Source organism: Hyla sarda, chromosome 2 (assembly GCF_029499605.1).
Source record: "Hyla sarda isolate aHylSar1 chromosome 2, aHylSar1.hap1, whole genome shotgun sequence".
In the NCBI taxonomy this organism is placed as follows: Eukaryota; Metazoa; Chordata; class Amphibia; order Anura; family Hylidae; genus Hyla; species Hyla sarda.
In genome coordinates this window covers 123,693,706-123,711,777 of record NC_079190.1, presented here as the reverse complement: position 1 = coordinate 123,711,777, position 18,072 = coordinate 123,693,706, and the positions used below count along the sequence as shown (strand labels likewise).

General features: G+C 41.2%; 1 protein-coding gene across 3 annotated transcripts in view; it reads right to left on the bottom strand.

The window, feature by feature from the left end:
* VWA8 (von Willebrand factor A domain containing 8) overlaps positions 1–18,072 on the bottom strand; it is a 383,619-nt gene that overhangs the window by 304,707 nt on the left and 60,840 nt on the right. For all 3 annotated transcript variants that reach the window (XR_008888496.1, XM_056555457.1, XM_056555456.1), the window contains exons 4-5: positions 12,940–13,070; positions 11,558–11,668 (exon numbers count right to left, since the gene is read on the bottom strand). Coding sequence is in view for 2 of the 3 variants with exons in the window: in XM_056555457.1 (XP_056411432.1) it covers positions 11,558–11,668; positions 12,940–13,070 (242 nt within the window). In the remaining variant the exon portion in view is untranslated. The remainder of the gene's footprint in view (positions 1–11,557; positions 11,669–12,939; positions 13,071–18,072) is intronic.

Genomic DNA, 18,072 nt, shown 5'->3' with positions numbered 1-18,072 from the left:
CATTTTTCACCATTTTTTTTGTCCCCATAGGGGACTATTACATGCAATCTTCTAGTTGCATACACTTTTAATGCTATGCCATAGCATAGCATTGATCAGTCTTATCGGCGCTCTGCTACTCCAACCTGCTGAGCAGGCATGGAGCAGTAGATAGCTGATGTGATGGAGAGTTAGGTAGGTAGGGACCCTCCCCCATCTTCTCAGCTATTCAGGACACCACGAAAAGCCCGACTGAGCTGCCATTTACTTTTGTTTTAAACGTGGCTATCAACTTTGATTGCCGAATCTAATGGGTTAATGCCAGGCATCACAGCAATCAGTGATGTCCGGCATTAGACATGGGTCCTGGCGGTTAATAGCTGCCGGGACCACCCGGCTATGATGCGGGGTCAGCCCGGGACCCCATGTCATAGCAGGGGAGCAGGACCAGGGTGTACAGGTATGCCCTTGGTCATTTGGTGTTAAACATGGACTGTTTATTTTGCTTCTACTTCTCTGCGATAGATACAACTAGAACTTTTTTTTTTTTATTTACTGTATTACTTATCCAAGATAAGAAACTATAACATTATGTAACACTTTACATCTGAGGACATATAAACAACAGCCAAAGCTTTAAAAACCACAAACTGCACGCCAATTCACAAAAATACACACACACACATATATATATATATATATATATATATATATATATTCTTCCCAATTTAGAAATGAATCGCGCTACAATAAAAATAAATCAAACAGGCAATCAAGAGCATGGAAAACTGAAAGGTCAATTGTCATTTAATGTCTTTACGATCGCACAGCATACAGTTAGATTACTTTCCAGTGAGTCACGCTGAACACACTGAAGCGCCAAAGAACTTGATTTGCATCTAACTAATTAGAAAATATTTACTTAGCCATATCCCAGTACACCTACTTACCATCTGCACATTCAGGACTCACTACATGTTGAAATGGAAAAGAAAATGTTTTCCACAAAGACTTATCAGAAAGGCCGCCATCAGACACAATAACCTCAAGCGTTTACACACAGGGAACATTATTTTCTTATTTACAGGTAGCAATTCACCAAGTGCCAAATCCCACTAAGCGTTAGTAAAAGGTTTCATTAAAATGATTATCAATATACTAGGAAAATTTACCAACACAAATAAATAAATACATTTGTGATCTGTACAATAATAAAAACATGAGACAGATGATTAACTTCTTGTCATACTTTACAGCTAAGGCCCCTTTCACACTATACATGCATCCATTTTTAAAGATCCGTTATAAGTTCCGTTATGAAAACCCTAAAAATCGTCCTTTAAACTGCCATTACAAAATCCCATACAGCCGTTCCAAAATCCCATTATAGTCTATGGGATTTTTACATTATCCGTTTTAACCCGTCATAACACGGACATTATTTTGTGACGGGAGAAAGAACGGAAGAAATAGTGTATGCACTACAGTGACCCCCCCGACCTACGATGGTCCCGACATACGATCATTTCAACATACGATAGCCTCTCAGAGGCCTTCGCATGTTGAAGGCAGCATCAACATACGATACTTTTGTATGTCGGGGCCATCGCATAAACGGCTATCCGGCAGCGCAGACTACTTCAGCCACCGCCGGATAGCCATTTACGATGCCCCGTGTGGTCCGCTGACGATCACTTACCTGTCCTCGGGGCCCCTCTTCGGGATCCCCTGCATCGTCAGCGCTCTCCATCTTCGTCATCACGTCGCTGCGCACGCTGTCCCGTCATCCAGTAGGAGCGGCGTGCGTAGCAACGTGATGGCGGCGACAGAGAGCGAGGATGCCGAGGCCTTGCCAGAGCGTCGTGGACACCCCGGGGACGCGGTGACAGCGATGGAAGGCGACATCCAGGGCAGCGGTGACGGTCCGGAGCGGCGGGGACAGATGAGTACAACTTCCTCTACCAGTGGTCTTCAATCTGCGGACCTCCAGATGTTGCAAAACTACAACTCCGGGCATGCTGGGTGTTGTAGTTTTGCTACATCTGGAGGTCCACAGGTTGTAGACCACGGTCCTACATTGCACGGATCCCTCAACATACGATGGTTTCAACAAACGATGGCCCATTTGGAATGGATTACCATCGTATGTTGAGGGACCACTGTATTTATCCCGTTACTTTCTCCTGTCACAAAATAATGTCCGTTATCAATAACGGGCTATGACGGGTTAAAACATATAATGTAAAAATCCCATAGACTATAATAGGATTTTGTAACGGCTGTTTAATGGCCGATTTTCAGGGTTTTCATAATGGAACATATAAAGGATCTTTAAAAACAGAAGAATGTATAGTGTGAAAGGGGCCTAAGTCACTGGTATATGTCACAATATTTTCAAAAGTAATGCTATATATACTGACAATATAGTATAATAAGGCGATGTGAATAGAGCATTAAAGGTACTTAAATTAAACATTAAAGGTCGTTTAAGGCAGACCTGCTTACCACACCTACACTGGCTGATTGACAGCTTTATCTGTACATATAATGATACAGAAAGGACTGCCATCAGGAATATAAAAAAATAAATAAAAGAACTAACCCAACCCCCCCCCCCCCCCACAATTTTTTGTTCATTTGAGACATACTTTTGCTGGAAAAAAAAACTGCTGGTCCATCTAGCCAGGTGCATTCTGCTCTCCAGCACAAGGTGGGTAGTGGCGCATGCGTCTGTGGTCTGGGCTGTACATGATGGCGGAACAGTGCCGTTCTGGAGAGCAGAAAATGAATGCAGAGAATGCAACAAGACCAGCAGCTTAACACTTGAATCTAACTATTTTCTTGGGAACGGTGCAATGGAATTATAAAAGGTAACCTGCATTTGATTCAGCATCACTTGCATTACTGTATTAATATGTGAATGTGGGTGATGCTGATGACAGATTCTCTTTAAAAGATCAGCAGCATAAGCCACAACACATATATCCCCCTAAACATGCCCAAAATGTGTATATATATATATATATATATATCACACAAAACCGCTATACGAAGACCACATATTACCTTAATGCAGTGATTAAATATTACCTCCTTATTGTTAAAAAAACAACTGCATACTGAGACCAATTTTACCAATGATACCATTATGAAAAGCCCACATAATATAGCCACATCATGACTTGTAATAACCAGACAAAACCACCATGAAGGAGATTTATCATTCTTTTCAGACGTATGGCTTTTATATGACAATTTTTTTTAACTTACTTTTGCTTACATGCGACCTATTTATCAAATAGTCGCACGACCTTGATACATAAATCCGCATAAGCAAAACCCGGGAAACCCTTTATTACCAGTAGCGTTGCTAGAAAGTGACGGGAGGGGGTGTGTACCACATCGGGTGACACCCTGACTGGCCTGCCTGGCACTAAACAGCTGCACTCCAACTATCCTGCAACAACCCATCCACCCTCCTCAGAAATAAAAAAGATATTAGAAACATACTATGCCGCACCATGAATATCCGTACTCTGGAGGGTTTTTTGTTGAATTTTGAGCCCGGATTTTGTGATGTTGGTGGGCGGAGTCTTGTGTCGCTGCGCTGAGGCCGGAGTTTATGTCAGGAAGGAAGACAGCGCAGCACCAACAGGCACATAAACAATAGTAAAGCCACAAAAAAATAAAAAATAAAAAAAAATGGCTGGGTACGTTACCCACCCCAAAATGAGCATGAAGCTGTATTACTATGGATGTTTCTTTTTTCTTGTTAAGGAAAAAATTTTGTGCCACATATGGGCTATTTACGTAGTCTGCAAAAATTCTTACACTATTATTTTGTGCCTTATACTATTTTAACACATTAATTTTAAAATTTAGCAGGTATGCCAGCATGTACGTGTACTGAAATTAACAAGGTGTGCAGTGTGTATTTTAAACCTTAAAATGAATAGTTATTACCGTATTTATCGGGGTATACCACGCACCGGCCTATAACACGCACCCTCATTTTACCAAGGATATTTGGGTAAAAAAAGTTTTTTACCCAAATATCCATGATAAAATGAGGGTGCGTGTGTGCGCGTGTATACCCCGATATACCCCCAGGAAAGGCAGGGGGAGAGAGGCCGTCGCTGCCCGCTTCTCTCCCCCTGCCTTTCCTGGGGTCTAGAGCGCTGCTGTCGGCCCCTTTCACCCCCTGGTTATCGGCGCCGCTGCCCGTTCTGTCCCCCTGACTATCGGTGCCGGCGCCGATAGCCAGCGGGAGAGAAGGGGCAGCGGCACCCATTGCCGGCGCCGCTGCCCCGTTGCCTCCCCCCATCCCCGGTGGCATAATTACCTGAGTCGGGTCCGCGCTGCTCCAGGCCTCCGTCGTGCGTCCCCAGCGTCGTTGCTATGCACGGCGCGGCGCTCTGACGCCATGCGCCGCGCCGTTCAGCGCATAGCAATGACGCCGGTGACGCACGACGGAGGCCTGGAGCAGCACGACGGAGGCCTTGAGCAGCGCGGACCCGACTCAGGTAATTATGCCACCGGGGATGGGGGGAGGCAACGGGGCAGCGGCGCCGGCAATGGGTGCCGCTGCCCCTTCTCTTCCCCTGGCTGTCGGCGCCGCTTCTCTCTCCCTGGCTATCGGCGCCGGCACCGATAGTCAGGGGTACAGAACGGGCAGCGGGGCCGATAACCAGGGGGTGAAAAGGGCCGACAGCAGCGCTCTAGACCCCAGGAAAGGCAGGGGGAGAGAAGCGGGCAGCGACGGCCTCTCTCCCCCTGCCTTTCCTGGGGGTGTATCGGCGTATAACACGCACATAGACTTTAGGCTAAAAATTTTAGCCTAAAAAGTGCGTGTTATACGCCGATAAATACGGTAGTTATATAATACATTTTTTCTATAATTAACATTAATGTAGTAGTTTTGTTTCATGATGCAGAACAAGAACAGTTGTTAAAGTGGGTGTGAATGTCCTTTTCTGCTGACGTATGCACTTTCTGTAAGCCAGGTTGGACCTGGAATACAAATGCGACTTTTAAATGGAGATGCAACTTTTTTTCTTCATAAATAGAGACTATCGCATTTGATAAATACATGACCACTGCAAAGTAAAAAAAATTACTACGTAAGCAGATTTCAGAAATTTGTTTTGAAATAAGCAAAAATCTAAAAGTCACAGCAGATTAATTTTCCGGTTTCTCACTGATTCTTAAAGTTACACCAGTCAGTAACTGATTGGCAGGTACTGGCTGTCAGCCTCCTACAGATTAGACCTTGATGGCCTATGCTGTGGATGGTGGTCTATGTTCTTATGTTATTTGTAAGTGAATACATTGTATTTGCAGTCTGTCTTTCTATCTATGCATCTACTGTAATCACCAGCATTCTCCTCTTACAAATAACATGAAAAATTATCTGTAATTGACTTGTAATGCCTGATGAATGATCCTGCTCAGTGATTAGCTGAGGAGGCTGCTAAACAAGCAGGAAAGAGTAAGGCTACTTCTATTTATAGCATCAGCCCTGCCTCCTTGTAATCTACGTAAGGAAGCATGTTGCCCCTGACACAATATATGAAAATATCCGGCTGAGAAATATCAAAATTGGGCACTCCGGTATCCTAGCTGGACCGGATAGTCAGATAGTGACTCAGGTCAGCTCATTTTTGACCCGTATTCTGTTTTGTGGCCAGACTGAATACCGAGGTATGCCGCGGCAGCCGGATCTCTGAAATGTGGTGTGAATTCACCATAACACAGAGAAAAGCTTGACTGACAGCAGGGGAGAGAGGAGTGCGCACTGCTGCTCACTGCACCTGGCTCATCACTAGAGACCCGATTCGATCAATTTGGGCACCATGTCAAAAGTCCATTCTAGGAAGAGTAGAAAAAGTTTAAGAAGCCCAAACATGCTGAGGGACTTTGTAACCAATTTGCATTACTTATTCAGGTAGGGTGCAGAGTTACAGTCAATACGATAGTCCTTTTTAATTCACAGGTATGTTTGCAAGTCTGCAGGTATATGAACAAAATACTTAAAAGAAGAAAAAAAATTGCTATAAGAATAACACACTCAAGGCTGATAGACATGGAGAAGGAAGGTGGAAGGCAGGAAGGAAGTAATTTTGCATACAGATGACTCCAAAATTGATGACTTTGGTAACTTTCTATATCCACTTATGGTATAAATAATAAAGAATTAATAATAATAATAACAACAACAACAACAATTCTTTATCATTATGAAGAACAGCTTTAAAGTACAAACTGCTGCCCTTGCAAATTTCTGCATTGAGAAAAGTAATTTCACCATAGGCAAAATTAATTATTCAAACAAAGAGGATGCTTTTTCTGCTCAACACAGAGGTTGAATTTCTTTCACATGTAAGAAAACTAATTTTAATAGTATGAACATTTGCCAGCAGCATGTAAATATAAGTATACATGTGTAAAATTAATATATATGTATTTGCTCTGAACAGTCCCTGACATGGACAGATGTGTCAGCAGAAAGCACTGTGATCAGACTGGAAAAAACTACACAACTTCCTCTGGAGCATACAGCAGCTGACAAATACTGGAAGGATTATGGTTTTTACATAGAAGTAATTTACAAACTTGTTTAACTTTTTGGCACCAGTTTATTTAAAAATAATTGTTTTCCAACAGAGTACCTTTGATTTTCTTCTGTTTCGGTCTCAAATATTAAAAAAAAAAAAGTGCACAAAAGCCTATTAAAGGGGACCTGTCTCAATCTGGGGGAAGCATTTGTCTGACAATTTAGGTAATCAATTAGATGGGTATGAAGTTAATTTTACTAATGACAGTCATATCTACATTTTTGGGGGCTTGCCACAGGTCCTCTTAAGGCTGCATTCACACCACGATTGCAGCCTACGGTTGCCGGATCCGGCTGGGGGAGGGGAAAACCGGAAACTCCTGTACCCCAGCCGGACCGGCTCTGAAATCCATTTACTTTAATGAGCCGACCAGAGTGAAACAGTGACTCCAGTTGGCTCATTATGCCCCGTATCCGGTTTTGTGACCGGACCTAAAACCGTAGTATACTATGGTTTTAGGTCCGGTCACAAAGCCGGATACGGGGCAGAAATGAGCCAACCGGAGTCACTGTTTGACTCCAGTTGGCTCATTAAAGTAAATGGATTTCAGCGCCGGTCCGGCTGGGGTAGGGGAGCACCTGGTTTCCCCCCCCCCCCCCCCCCCAGCCGGATTCGGCAACCGTAGGCTGCAATTGTGGTGTGAATGCAGCCTAACAATAGTTTGATTTGGGTAACAAAACAATCTCAAATGATTCCAGGCTAATTCAAACAACAAATTTTAGAATTAATTTACTATACACCAATGAGAAGCATTAGAGTATTCCTGTGAGTGTTGGCTTTTCAAGTACCATAGATTAGCATCTTTGTATACAGCTAAACTAATAATGGTCAAAAGACTGGTCAGGTGCTCAATGAGTTAATGTGGTGGTATATAAAGAAATAATCTGCCACTCATTGATACACAAGTGAAATCTCTCTTTAATGCCTTATTATAATTAGCCGTCTCCAGGCCCATTTTGTAATTAGCTTCTTGGCCCCTTGAGAAGATAAAGGGAACATTATGAGGCAATTTACTTTTAAATAGATTCTTCTCAAGCATTCAGGCTGTCCAAATCCAGACTCAATATCCAATTTTAAGGAAACAAAATGTATTAAAAAAGGAAATCATATTTAAAAATAAGTACCCAATTTAGTTCTCATTAAAGCTGGTTCAGCTCAATCTGTTCTGCAGTCTATACATTCTAGGCAGTATAAAATATAGTACAAAATAACCCTTCAAACTGAAGTATTACTATGATTTTTGAAAATCATAACATATAAAAAGAAGTACAAGCAACAAATGACAAGACCACAGACCACCTTTTGAAATATACAGATACCTATGACTGTCCCAGTGCAATGTTTCTTTGTGACACTTCATGAGCAATGATAAAAGGTCCTCATGATGCACAACTCGCCCCCTTCTCATTTTCAGCACCCCCTTTTCAGCTTTAGTTTTGAAAATTAAGAAGGACAAGCAAACATTTTCACTAGAGATGAGCGAACTTACAGTAAATTCGATTCGTCACAAACTTCTCGGCTCGGCAGTTGCTGACTTATCCTGCGTAAATTAGTTCAGCCTTCAGGTGCTCCGGTGGGCTGGAAAAGGTGGATACATTCCTAGGAAAGAGTCCCCTAGGACTGTATCCACCTTTTCCAGCCCACGGGAGCACCTGAAAGCTGAACTAATTTATGCAGGAAAAGTCATCAACTGCCGAGCCGAGAAGTTTGTGACGAATCGAATTTACTGTAAGTTCGCTCATCTCTAATTTTCACACCAATATAAAAATAAAAAAAAACAGAGAGCACAGATGGTCGCTTATATTTATTGTTGTCTGGGTCATAAAACCCAAAGCAATTGCAAGCACAACCTGGAATGCAGAATTTTTCCAAGAGTTGTTCTCCTTCAGCTTGAATGTATATGTTTTTCGGAACTACGCTATTTTTATCTGCATTCATATAAGGCTCCTTTCACACTATGAATTTTTCCGTTTACAAACTTCCGCCACAAGTTCCGTCACTATATCGGCGAAACCCGGCCGTTACATATGCCCGCATATGCCCGTAATTCATTACGGGCGTTCTATAGTGACGGGACATCGTGGTGGAAAAATTACTGCACGATGTCCTGTCACTATATAACGCCCGTAATGAATTACAGGCATATGCGGGTGCAAACGGGCAGTTACAAAACCCCATAGGCTGCAATGCAATTTAGTCACGGCCGTCAGGGGTTTTGTAACGGCCGGGTTTCGCCAATATAGTGACGGAACTTGTGGCGGAAGTTCCTAAACGGAACTATTTCATAGTGTGAAAACAGCCTTAGATATAACATGTGCATGTTTTTCCTTCCTAATCCTTGTTGTGGAGGTAAATCAACAGAGGAAGCTTTTGACTTCTTATCCTGTCCTCATATATTGTTGTCATATCCCAACCCCATATCTCAACCTCCTATCCCGACCTCCAATCCCGTCCTCCTATCCCAAATTCCTATCCTGTCCTCCTATGCCCTCTTAGTGTCCCGACCTCCTATGCCCTCCTAGTGTCCCGTCCTCCTGTCCCGTCCCGACCTCCTGTCCCGTCCCGACCTCCTGTCCCGACCTCCTGTCCCGCCCCGTAATATGTGTATCAGGTATTGAAATATCTCCAGCCTTACGGAAGTTATGTGGGAACATACATTTCTTACTAATTTGCAAAGGACTTTAAACAAAAACCCTGATCCTCAAAAATGGGGGTATTAAAGGGGTATTCCAGGCAAAACCTTTTTTATATATATATCAACTGGCTCCGGAAAGTTAAACAGATTTGTAAATTACATCTATTAAAAAATCTTAATCCTTCCAATAGTTATTAGCTTCTGAAGTTTTCTGTCTAACTGCTCAATGATGATGTCACTTCCCGGGAGCTGTGCATGATGGGAGAATATCCCCATAGGAACTGCACAGCTCCCGGGACGTGAGTCATCAGAGAGCAGTTAGACAGAAAACAACAACTCAACTTCAGAAGCTAATAACTATTGGAAGGATTAAGATTTTTTAATAGAAGTAATTTACAAATCTGTTTAACTTTCTGGAGCCAGTTGATATATAAAAAAAAGTTTTGACCTCGAATACCCCTTTAAGGGTTGAATTAACTATCCTATATTTTAAGTGGACATATACGTAACATGTGACCAAGTATTATCAAATTATCTCCAGCCGTTTGGAAGTTATGCAGTAACATATATTTCCCATAGACTTGTATGGGATTTTAAACAAAAATCCTGACCCTGGCAAATGGGGGTGAGTAAGGGTTAAATTACCTATCCTATGTTTGTTGTTGACATATAAGTAACATGTGTGCCAAGTTTCATTTTAATATCTTTAGCCGTTTGGACGTGATGCTGGAACATACACACACATTGAGTTTTATATACATAGATTTAGTACAGGGCAGCCAAACTGCAGCTCGTGAGCCGCATGCAGCTCTTTGGTAGGTGTCCCATCGCTTACTGCTCACCTCCAGGTACACTCATTCTCCAAAGTACAATCAGGCACAATCACAGGTGGCTTGTGAGAAGAGAACGCAACGCTGCCTCAGTACTGCAAACAGAGTCAAAGTCACCCTCACGCTGGGCCAGGTAACTAAATACTCTGCCCAGCCGGCCGCACCAGGTGATCCACTGTTCTGCTGTCGAAAGCAGTTGGCATATAAGTAGAACTCTAATGCACGTCTGACAGACTGTGATTAATATGGTAGCACCTACTCACCAAACTACCTAAACACCTACCAACCTCCCTCCTCACCTAACTGCCTAAACACCCGCCCACCTAACTACATAAATAATAATCCACCCATCTACATACAGATGTATTTACCTAATGGGGAGGTGGGGGCGGGATAAATACTTACCTTAGGATACATCTGCCTATGGGGTGGGCTACCTAATAAAAGAACTAACTACTGTGAGACTTATCCAATTGAAGGGGTTATCTAGAGAAAAATTCCTTTTTCAAGCATTCTGTCCAAGCTGTAAAATAAACCACCCTGGTCTTTGTTCAGCCAATCACTGACTGAGACGGGACACCACAGCAGCCATTGATTGATGGAGTGGCGATGTGATAACTCCAGGTAGCTGAGTGCCAGAAGAGACCAGGATGCTGATATTGGATGCAATGAGGAAGGTAAGTACAAGCATTTTGTTTTTTTGTTTTTTTAAATATGTAGTTGCATACTAAATATGAATACTAGAGATGAGCGAACTTACAGTAAACTCGATTCGTCACAAACTTCTCGGCTCGGCAGTTGATGGCTTTAGTCTGCATAAATTAGTTCAGCTTTCAGGTGCTCCCGTGGGCTGGAAAAGGTGGATACAGCCCTAGGAGACTCTTTCCTAGAACTGTATCCACCTTTTCCAGCCCACCAGAGCACCTGAAAGCTGAACTAATTTATGCAGGAAAAGTCATCAACTGCCGAGCCGAGAAGTTTGTGACAAATCAAATTTACTGTAAGTTCGCTCATCTCTAATAAATACTACTACTACCTACAAGTTTTTCAGAATTTTTATGTATGTGCCTGTTTTGAAGCTTCCAAACAACTGAAGTCTATGAAATGTGGCTCATAAATTAAGCGAGTTTGGCCACCCGTTATAGTAGATTTCTGTGATGATCTACCCCAAATCATAAATCAATACCATACAGTAGTTCCTGATTATAGAGCATATTGTAAAGGCCACTGCTTTGTGGTAAAACATGGTACACAGTTATGTGTGTATGTTTAATTGGTACACATTTTAAACATTTCAGACAAAGCATGAGAGACAAGCACAACATGGACAGCAAGCAACCATTGTAGTAAATAAAAAACCCAAATACTGTGATATGTGAACATTTTTTAACATTTATAGGTTAATCCAATATAGATCTCTTTATTGTTAAATCTACACATACATTAAAAAGTGGATTTAATCCCTGTCAGTATGCACAAATTAGTGCAAGATAACTTGCCTGATCAATGTAAAATGCAGTTCCAGATCGTATCTCCCTTCTCTGCTTGAGATCAGATTCAGTAGTGTCTCTAGAGAGAGAAATATATTCAACCTCTCGCTTAGTCAGCTCCTGTAATAACAAGACATCAGAAGTGTTACAAACCCATTAACATGGGGATTTACAATTCCAGGCACCAGGTCTAAGAATTTTGTAGTGGTCACAGTGCCAAGGTTTTTGCCAGCCCTTTCCAAGGACTGTCTATCTTTTTAAAAAAAACTGTTTTACCTACCTCCACCTCCATTCCTGCGCTGATCCCCCATTCTGTCTGTGGTCAGCACTCTGGTGTTACATGAGCAGCAGATGTCAGGTGACCGCTACAGCCAATCAGCAGCCTAGGTTGTGGTGCTCTGTACTCAGGGGTACAGAACATGACTGCAGAGGCTGCTTATTGGCTGCAGCAGTCATGTGACACAAAAGTACCAAAGACATAAGCTGCTTAATATCAGAGCACCAACTGATGATATCCGGTGTTCAGCATAGCAAAACGGGGGACCAGCATGGGAGCAGAGGTGGAGGTAAGTACAACAGTTTTTAGGATTTTTTTTTTTTTTGATGAGATAACACTTATGACTTGCGACACACGTGGGGAGTGGGGGGGGGGGGGTTGAGGGAACAGTAATAACTGACACACAAGGGAGGAAATGAGGGAACAGTAATAACTGACACACAGCAGGGAGAGGAGGATACATTAATAACTGGCACACGGGGGAGATAATGGGACACGAATGACTGACAAAAGGAGAGATGAGGGGACATTAATGACTGATCATTTGATAACACATTGTTACATGACGGGCGGCATCCTGGATACTAACTGTTTTTTCCTGGCTCCTAGATTAATAACAAGTTTGTAAGCCCTGCACAAACAAAGGCCTATGTTAAAAAGTGACAACGTATTACCAGAATATGTCATCATTCAATCCCAATGTTTCTCAGAATGAACTGGATGCATCTCCGGCTCAGTACTGTGCCCCTTTACTATTTTCCCTGCACCACCAGATTACAAGGAGCACCACAATCAATGGTGGTCTCAGTCATCACCTAGAATAAAGTCATGGCATATCCTAGCAATATGCCATGACGTTGTGAGATTGCAAAACTCTTTACACCTTGTGTTGTATAAACACGTTAATCGCCTAAAACAACCACTAGCAAAACAAAATAAATACATTTTTGTTAGAAAACATTACTGCAAGACACTATTTGTGAATGGCTGTACCTGTACTTGTTATGTCCTGAATCATGTATGTAAGTTTCCCCTAAGGGCCATTCTTTACAGGCAAAGGAAACTAGATGTAGATGTCTAAACTGTGAAGAGGGCTGTTTACCACACAACTTACCAAATATTGCATAGCTATAGATCTTCGAAGTGGACCTGGGGGGCCAATGAGGAAGATATCTTGTCCTAGTAGGTCCTTTTGCATAATCCATCTAAGGTGTTGTATAACGGACTGGCTCAGAGAATCAGAAACTAAAATCAAAGAAAAAGTGAATAATGATTAATGCATCATAAATAAAGTAAGCATATAGGACCTCATGTATAAAATAGGAGGAGCAGAGCCCAGGGAGCATGCAATGGCTGGTGTTTAGAATATAGGACCTCAGCAGATATAAGAGAATCAGAACCCGGGGAGCATGCACTCCCAAGTACCCCATAAATGTGCTGGCTGGCTGTCATGGACAAAGGGCATTACTGGCAAAGGGAATTGCAGTGTTCTTATAAATTTCGGAAAGCAAATATTAATTTTTATGGTACATCTTATAGTAAAATGAATGATGTCATTACAGAGTACAATTGGTCACGCAAAAAACAAGCCCTCATATGCGTCTGTAGGTAAAAAAAAATATGAAAATTGGCCTGGTCCTTAACAGGGTACTCCTGCCCTAGACATCTTATCTAGGGATCGACCGATATCTTTTTTTTAGGGCCGATAACGATAATCGGTGGATGTTAGGGCCAATAGCCGATAACTTATACCGATATTCCGGTATAAGTTATCGGCTATTTATCCCCCCGCGACACAGCTGCAGATCATTGATTTGGATAGGGGATAAGATGTCTAGGGCCAGAGTATCCCTTGAACCCCTTAAGGACCAAGCCCATTTATACCTTACGGGAAAGAGTATTTTTTACACATCTGACCACTGTCACTTTAAGCAATAATAACTCTGGAATGCTTTTACTTATGAATTTGATTCAAAGATTGGCTTTTCGTGACATATTCTACTTTAACACAGTGGTAAATTTTCATCGATACTTGCATCATTTTTTTGGTGAAAAATTCCCAAATTTAATGAAAAATTTTAAAATTTAGCATTTTTCTAACTTTGAAGCTCTCTGCTTGTAAGGAAAATAGACATACCAAATAAATTATATATTGATTCACATATACAATATGGGGGGAATTTATCATTGCATATACACGTCTTTTATTGCGTACTATTGTCGCATTTCCACTGAGACATTGCGATTTGCGGCTTTTCATTGCGCCTTTGTCATTTTGTCGTTTTCAGGTTCCCGACTGCAAATCAACTTTTGACAGCTTCTTTTTTGCAGTGGTCGGGAATTTACTATTAGGACCTTTTATACTTTGTTGTAAAATCGATTACTAAAACCGCAATTTTGTCGCAATTCAAAGTCATTTTTAAACTGACATAAAAAAGTGCCATACCATCAGTTTTGGCAAGTAAACCCCAATAAACATCAAAGTTACGATATAGCGTCAATCGAAAACACAGCAAAAAAAAAACTAGGGTAAAAAAAACACATAGAACAACCAGTTTTGATAAATATCCCCCTATGTCTACTTTATGTTTGCATCGTGAAGTTGACATGTTTTTACTTTTGGAAGACATCAGAGGGCTTCAAAGTTCAGCAGAAATTTTAAACAAAATTTTCAAATTCAGAATTTTTCAGGGACCAGTTCAGGTTTGAAGTGGATTTGAAGGGCCTTCATATTAGAAATACCCCATAAATGACCCAACTATAAAAACTGCACCCCTCATAGTATTCAAAATAACATTCAGAAAGTGCATTAACCCTTAACCCCTGGGTGTTTCACAGGAATAGCAACAAAGTTAAGGAGAAAATTCAAAATCTATATTTTTTACACTCGCATGTTTTTGTAGACCCAGTTTTTGAATTTTTACAAGGGGTAAAAGGAGAAAAAGCCCCCAAAATGTGCAACCCAATTTCTCGAGTAAGGAAATACCTCATATGTGAACATAAAGTGCTCTGTGGGTGCACTAGAGGGCTCAGAAGCGACAGTGGGATTTTGGAGAGTGAGTTTTTCTGAAATGGTTTTGGGGGGCTTGTCACATTTAGGAAGCCCCTATGGTACCATAAAAGCAAAAAAAAAAAAAAAAAACACATGGCATACTATTTTGGAAACTACACCCCTCATGGCAGTAAGGCTTAACGACTCAAAGGTGTTTGACGAATTTTCGGTAAAGTCGGATGTGTAAATGAAAGTTTTTTAATTTTTTCCCTATATGCAGTTTTTTCACCAAATTAACCATTTTTACAAGAGATAATAGGAGAAAATCCCCCCCAAAATTTGTAACCCCATTTCTTCTGAGTATGAAAATATCCCATGTGTGGACGTAAAGAAGTAGTCACATTTGGCTTTTTGAAAGGAAATTTTGCTGAAATGGTTTACGGGGGGGCATGTTACATTTAGGAAGCCCCAGTGGTGCCAGAACAGCAAAAAAAAAAAAAAACATATGGCATACTATTCATGTGTTTGACGACTTTTTGTTTTTGTTTTTTTTGTTTTGTTTTTTTTTAAATCAATTGGTGCCAGAAAGTTAGACAGATTTGTAAATTACTTCTATTAAAAAAGCTTAATCCTTCCAGTACTTATTAGCTGCTGAATATTACAGAGGAAATTTTTTTCTTTTAGGAACACAGAGCTCTCTGCTGACATCATGACCACAGTGCTCTCTGCTGACATCTCTGTCCATTTCAGGAACTGCCCAGAGCAGCATATGTTTTCCATGGGGATTTTCTCCTACTCTGGACAGTTCTCAAAATGGACGCTGGCGAAGGTCTCCATACCTCTCTCTGCTGCGTCCGATCGTCGATTGATTGCTCCAAGCCTGAGCTACAGGCTTGAGCAATCGAGCCCCTATCTGACTGATCCGTGCAAAGCTATGGCTTTGCAGGGATCAGCATAGGAGATCAGTGTGTGCAGTGTTATAGTCCCCTATGGGAGCTATAGCACTGCAAAAAAAAGAGTGAAAAAAAAAAGTTAACAAAGTAACCCCTTCCCCATTAAAAGTTTGAATCACCCTCCTTTTCCCATAAAAAAAAAAACAACTGTGTAAATAAAAATAAACATATGTGGTATCGACGCGTGCGAAAATGTCCGAACTATAAAAATATATCGTTAATTAAATTGCACGGTCAATGGCAGGCGCGCAAAAAAAATTCCAAAGTCCAAAATAGTGTATTTTTGGTCACTTTTTATATCATGAAAAAATTAATAAAAGCGATCAAAAAGTCAGATCAATATAAAAATGGTACAGATAAAAAACTTCAGACCACGGCGCAAAAAATGAGTCCTCATACTGGCCCGTAAGCAGAAAAATAAAAAAGTTATAGAGGTTAGAAGATGAGAATTTTTAACATATACATTTTCCTGCATGTAGTTATGATTTTTTTCCGAAGTACAACAATATCCAACCTATATAAGTAGGGTACCATTTTAACCGTATGGACCTACAGAATAAAGATAAGGAGTTATTTTTACCGAAAGGGAAGCCCTCAAATTTACAAAATGAAATTTTTTCTTCAATTTTGTCGCACAATGATTTTTTTTTCCGTTTCGCCATGGATGTTTTGGTAAAATGACTAATGTCAATGCAATGTAGAATTGGTGGCGCAAAAAATAAGCCATCATATAGATTCTTAGGTGCAAAATTGAAAGCGTTATGATTTTTAGAAGGTGATAAGGAAAAAAATGAAAATGCAAAAACGGAAAAAAGGAAAAGTCCTTAAGGGGTTAAAATACGACAGGGCTCCGAAGAGAGAGCGCGCCATGCGCAGTTGAGGCCTAAATTAGGGATTTGCATAGGAATGGACCCAAATCCAAGAATTAGACTTGCCTCCAATACAAAAAATACCCTACGGCAGTGTTTCCCAAACAGGGTGCCTCCAGCTGTTGCAAAACTCCCAGCATGCCTAGACAGTCAATGGCTGTCAATGGCTGTCCGGCAATAATGGGAATTGTTTTACAACAGCTGGAGGCTCCGTTTTGGAAACAGTGTCGCACGAGACATTTTATTTATTTATTTATCGGGGGGGGGGGGGGGTATATGTAGTGTTTTACCCTTTATTATGTGTTAGAGCAGTGTAGTGTTTTTAGGGTACATTCACAAGGACGGGGGTTTACAGCGAGTTTCGCGCTGAGAGTTTGAGCTGCAGGGGGAAATTTGCTGCATCTCAAACTTGCAGCGAGAAACTCGCTGTAAACCCCCGCCTGTGTGAATATAGCCTGTCCATTCTCATGGGAGGGGGGGGGACAAGGAGGAGTACAGTTTGGAGACCACTGTGCAGTGGTGTCCAAACTGTAGCCCTTCCAGATGTTGCAAAACATCAAATCCAAGCATGCCCAGACTGTCCAGGCATGCTGGGACTTGTAGTTCTGCAACATCTCAAGGGCCAGATGTTACAGAACTACAACTCCCAGCATATCTGGACTGTATGGGCATGCTTGGAGTTGTAGCTATGCAACATCTGGAAGGGCTACAGTTTGGACACCACTGCACAGTGGTCTCCAAACAGTGGCCCTCCAGATGTTGCAAAACTACAACCCCCAGCATGCCCAGACAGCCTTCGGCTGTTTAAACTTTCTGGCGCCAGTTCATTTAAAAAAAAAAAAAAAAGTTTTCCACCGGAGTTTCCCTTTAATGAATCAGAATAATCTTTTAGCTAGTCGTACATTATAAAAAGAAAAGACAGAACCTCTCTGAAGGACTGTAGTCCCTTTTTGGCAGTTCCTAAATCTATTGGATATTAAATTTCTATTGCCTTTCTATTCCAAATAAGATTATGATACTACCATTATTATATCCAATATACATTATTATACACAAAATATACTAGTGTTATAAGAGCAATGGACAAAATCTGAATAAAAAAAGTAACTACTAAATAATATAATATAAATTAATCAGCGCTAAAAGGAGAAATATTCAGAATAGAAAGTAATTAATAATAATAAGGTGCAATGGGGTGTAATAATTTTACCTTAATGTAGCAATCACTGAGTCAGCTTGTAAGTCGGTAAGGTGCAATGTGCTGCAAAACATATATACATATGTAAAGTTTGACCAGTATTCAAGGGATATGTGGAGCTCAGGCGTAGTAATTCTATGTTCAATAGTTAGTAAATACCTGCGTCTCCCTTAAAGTGCATTAATCCAGTAGATGTCGGCTTGAGTACGGTAAGGTGAGATGTGCTGCAGTTTTG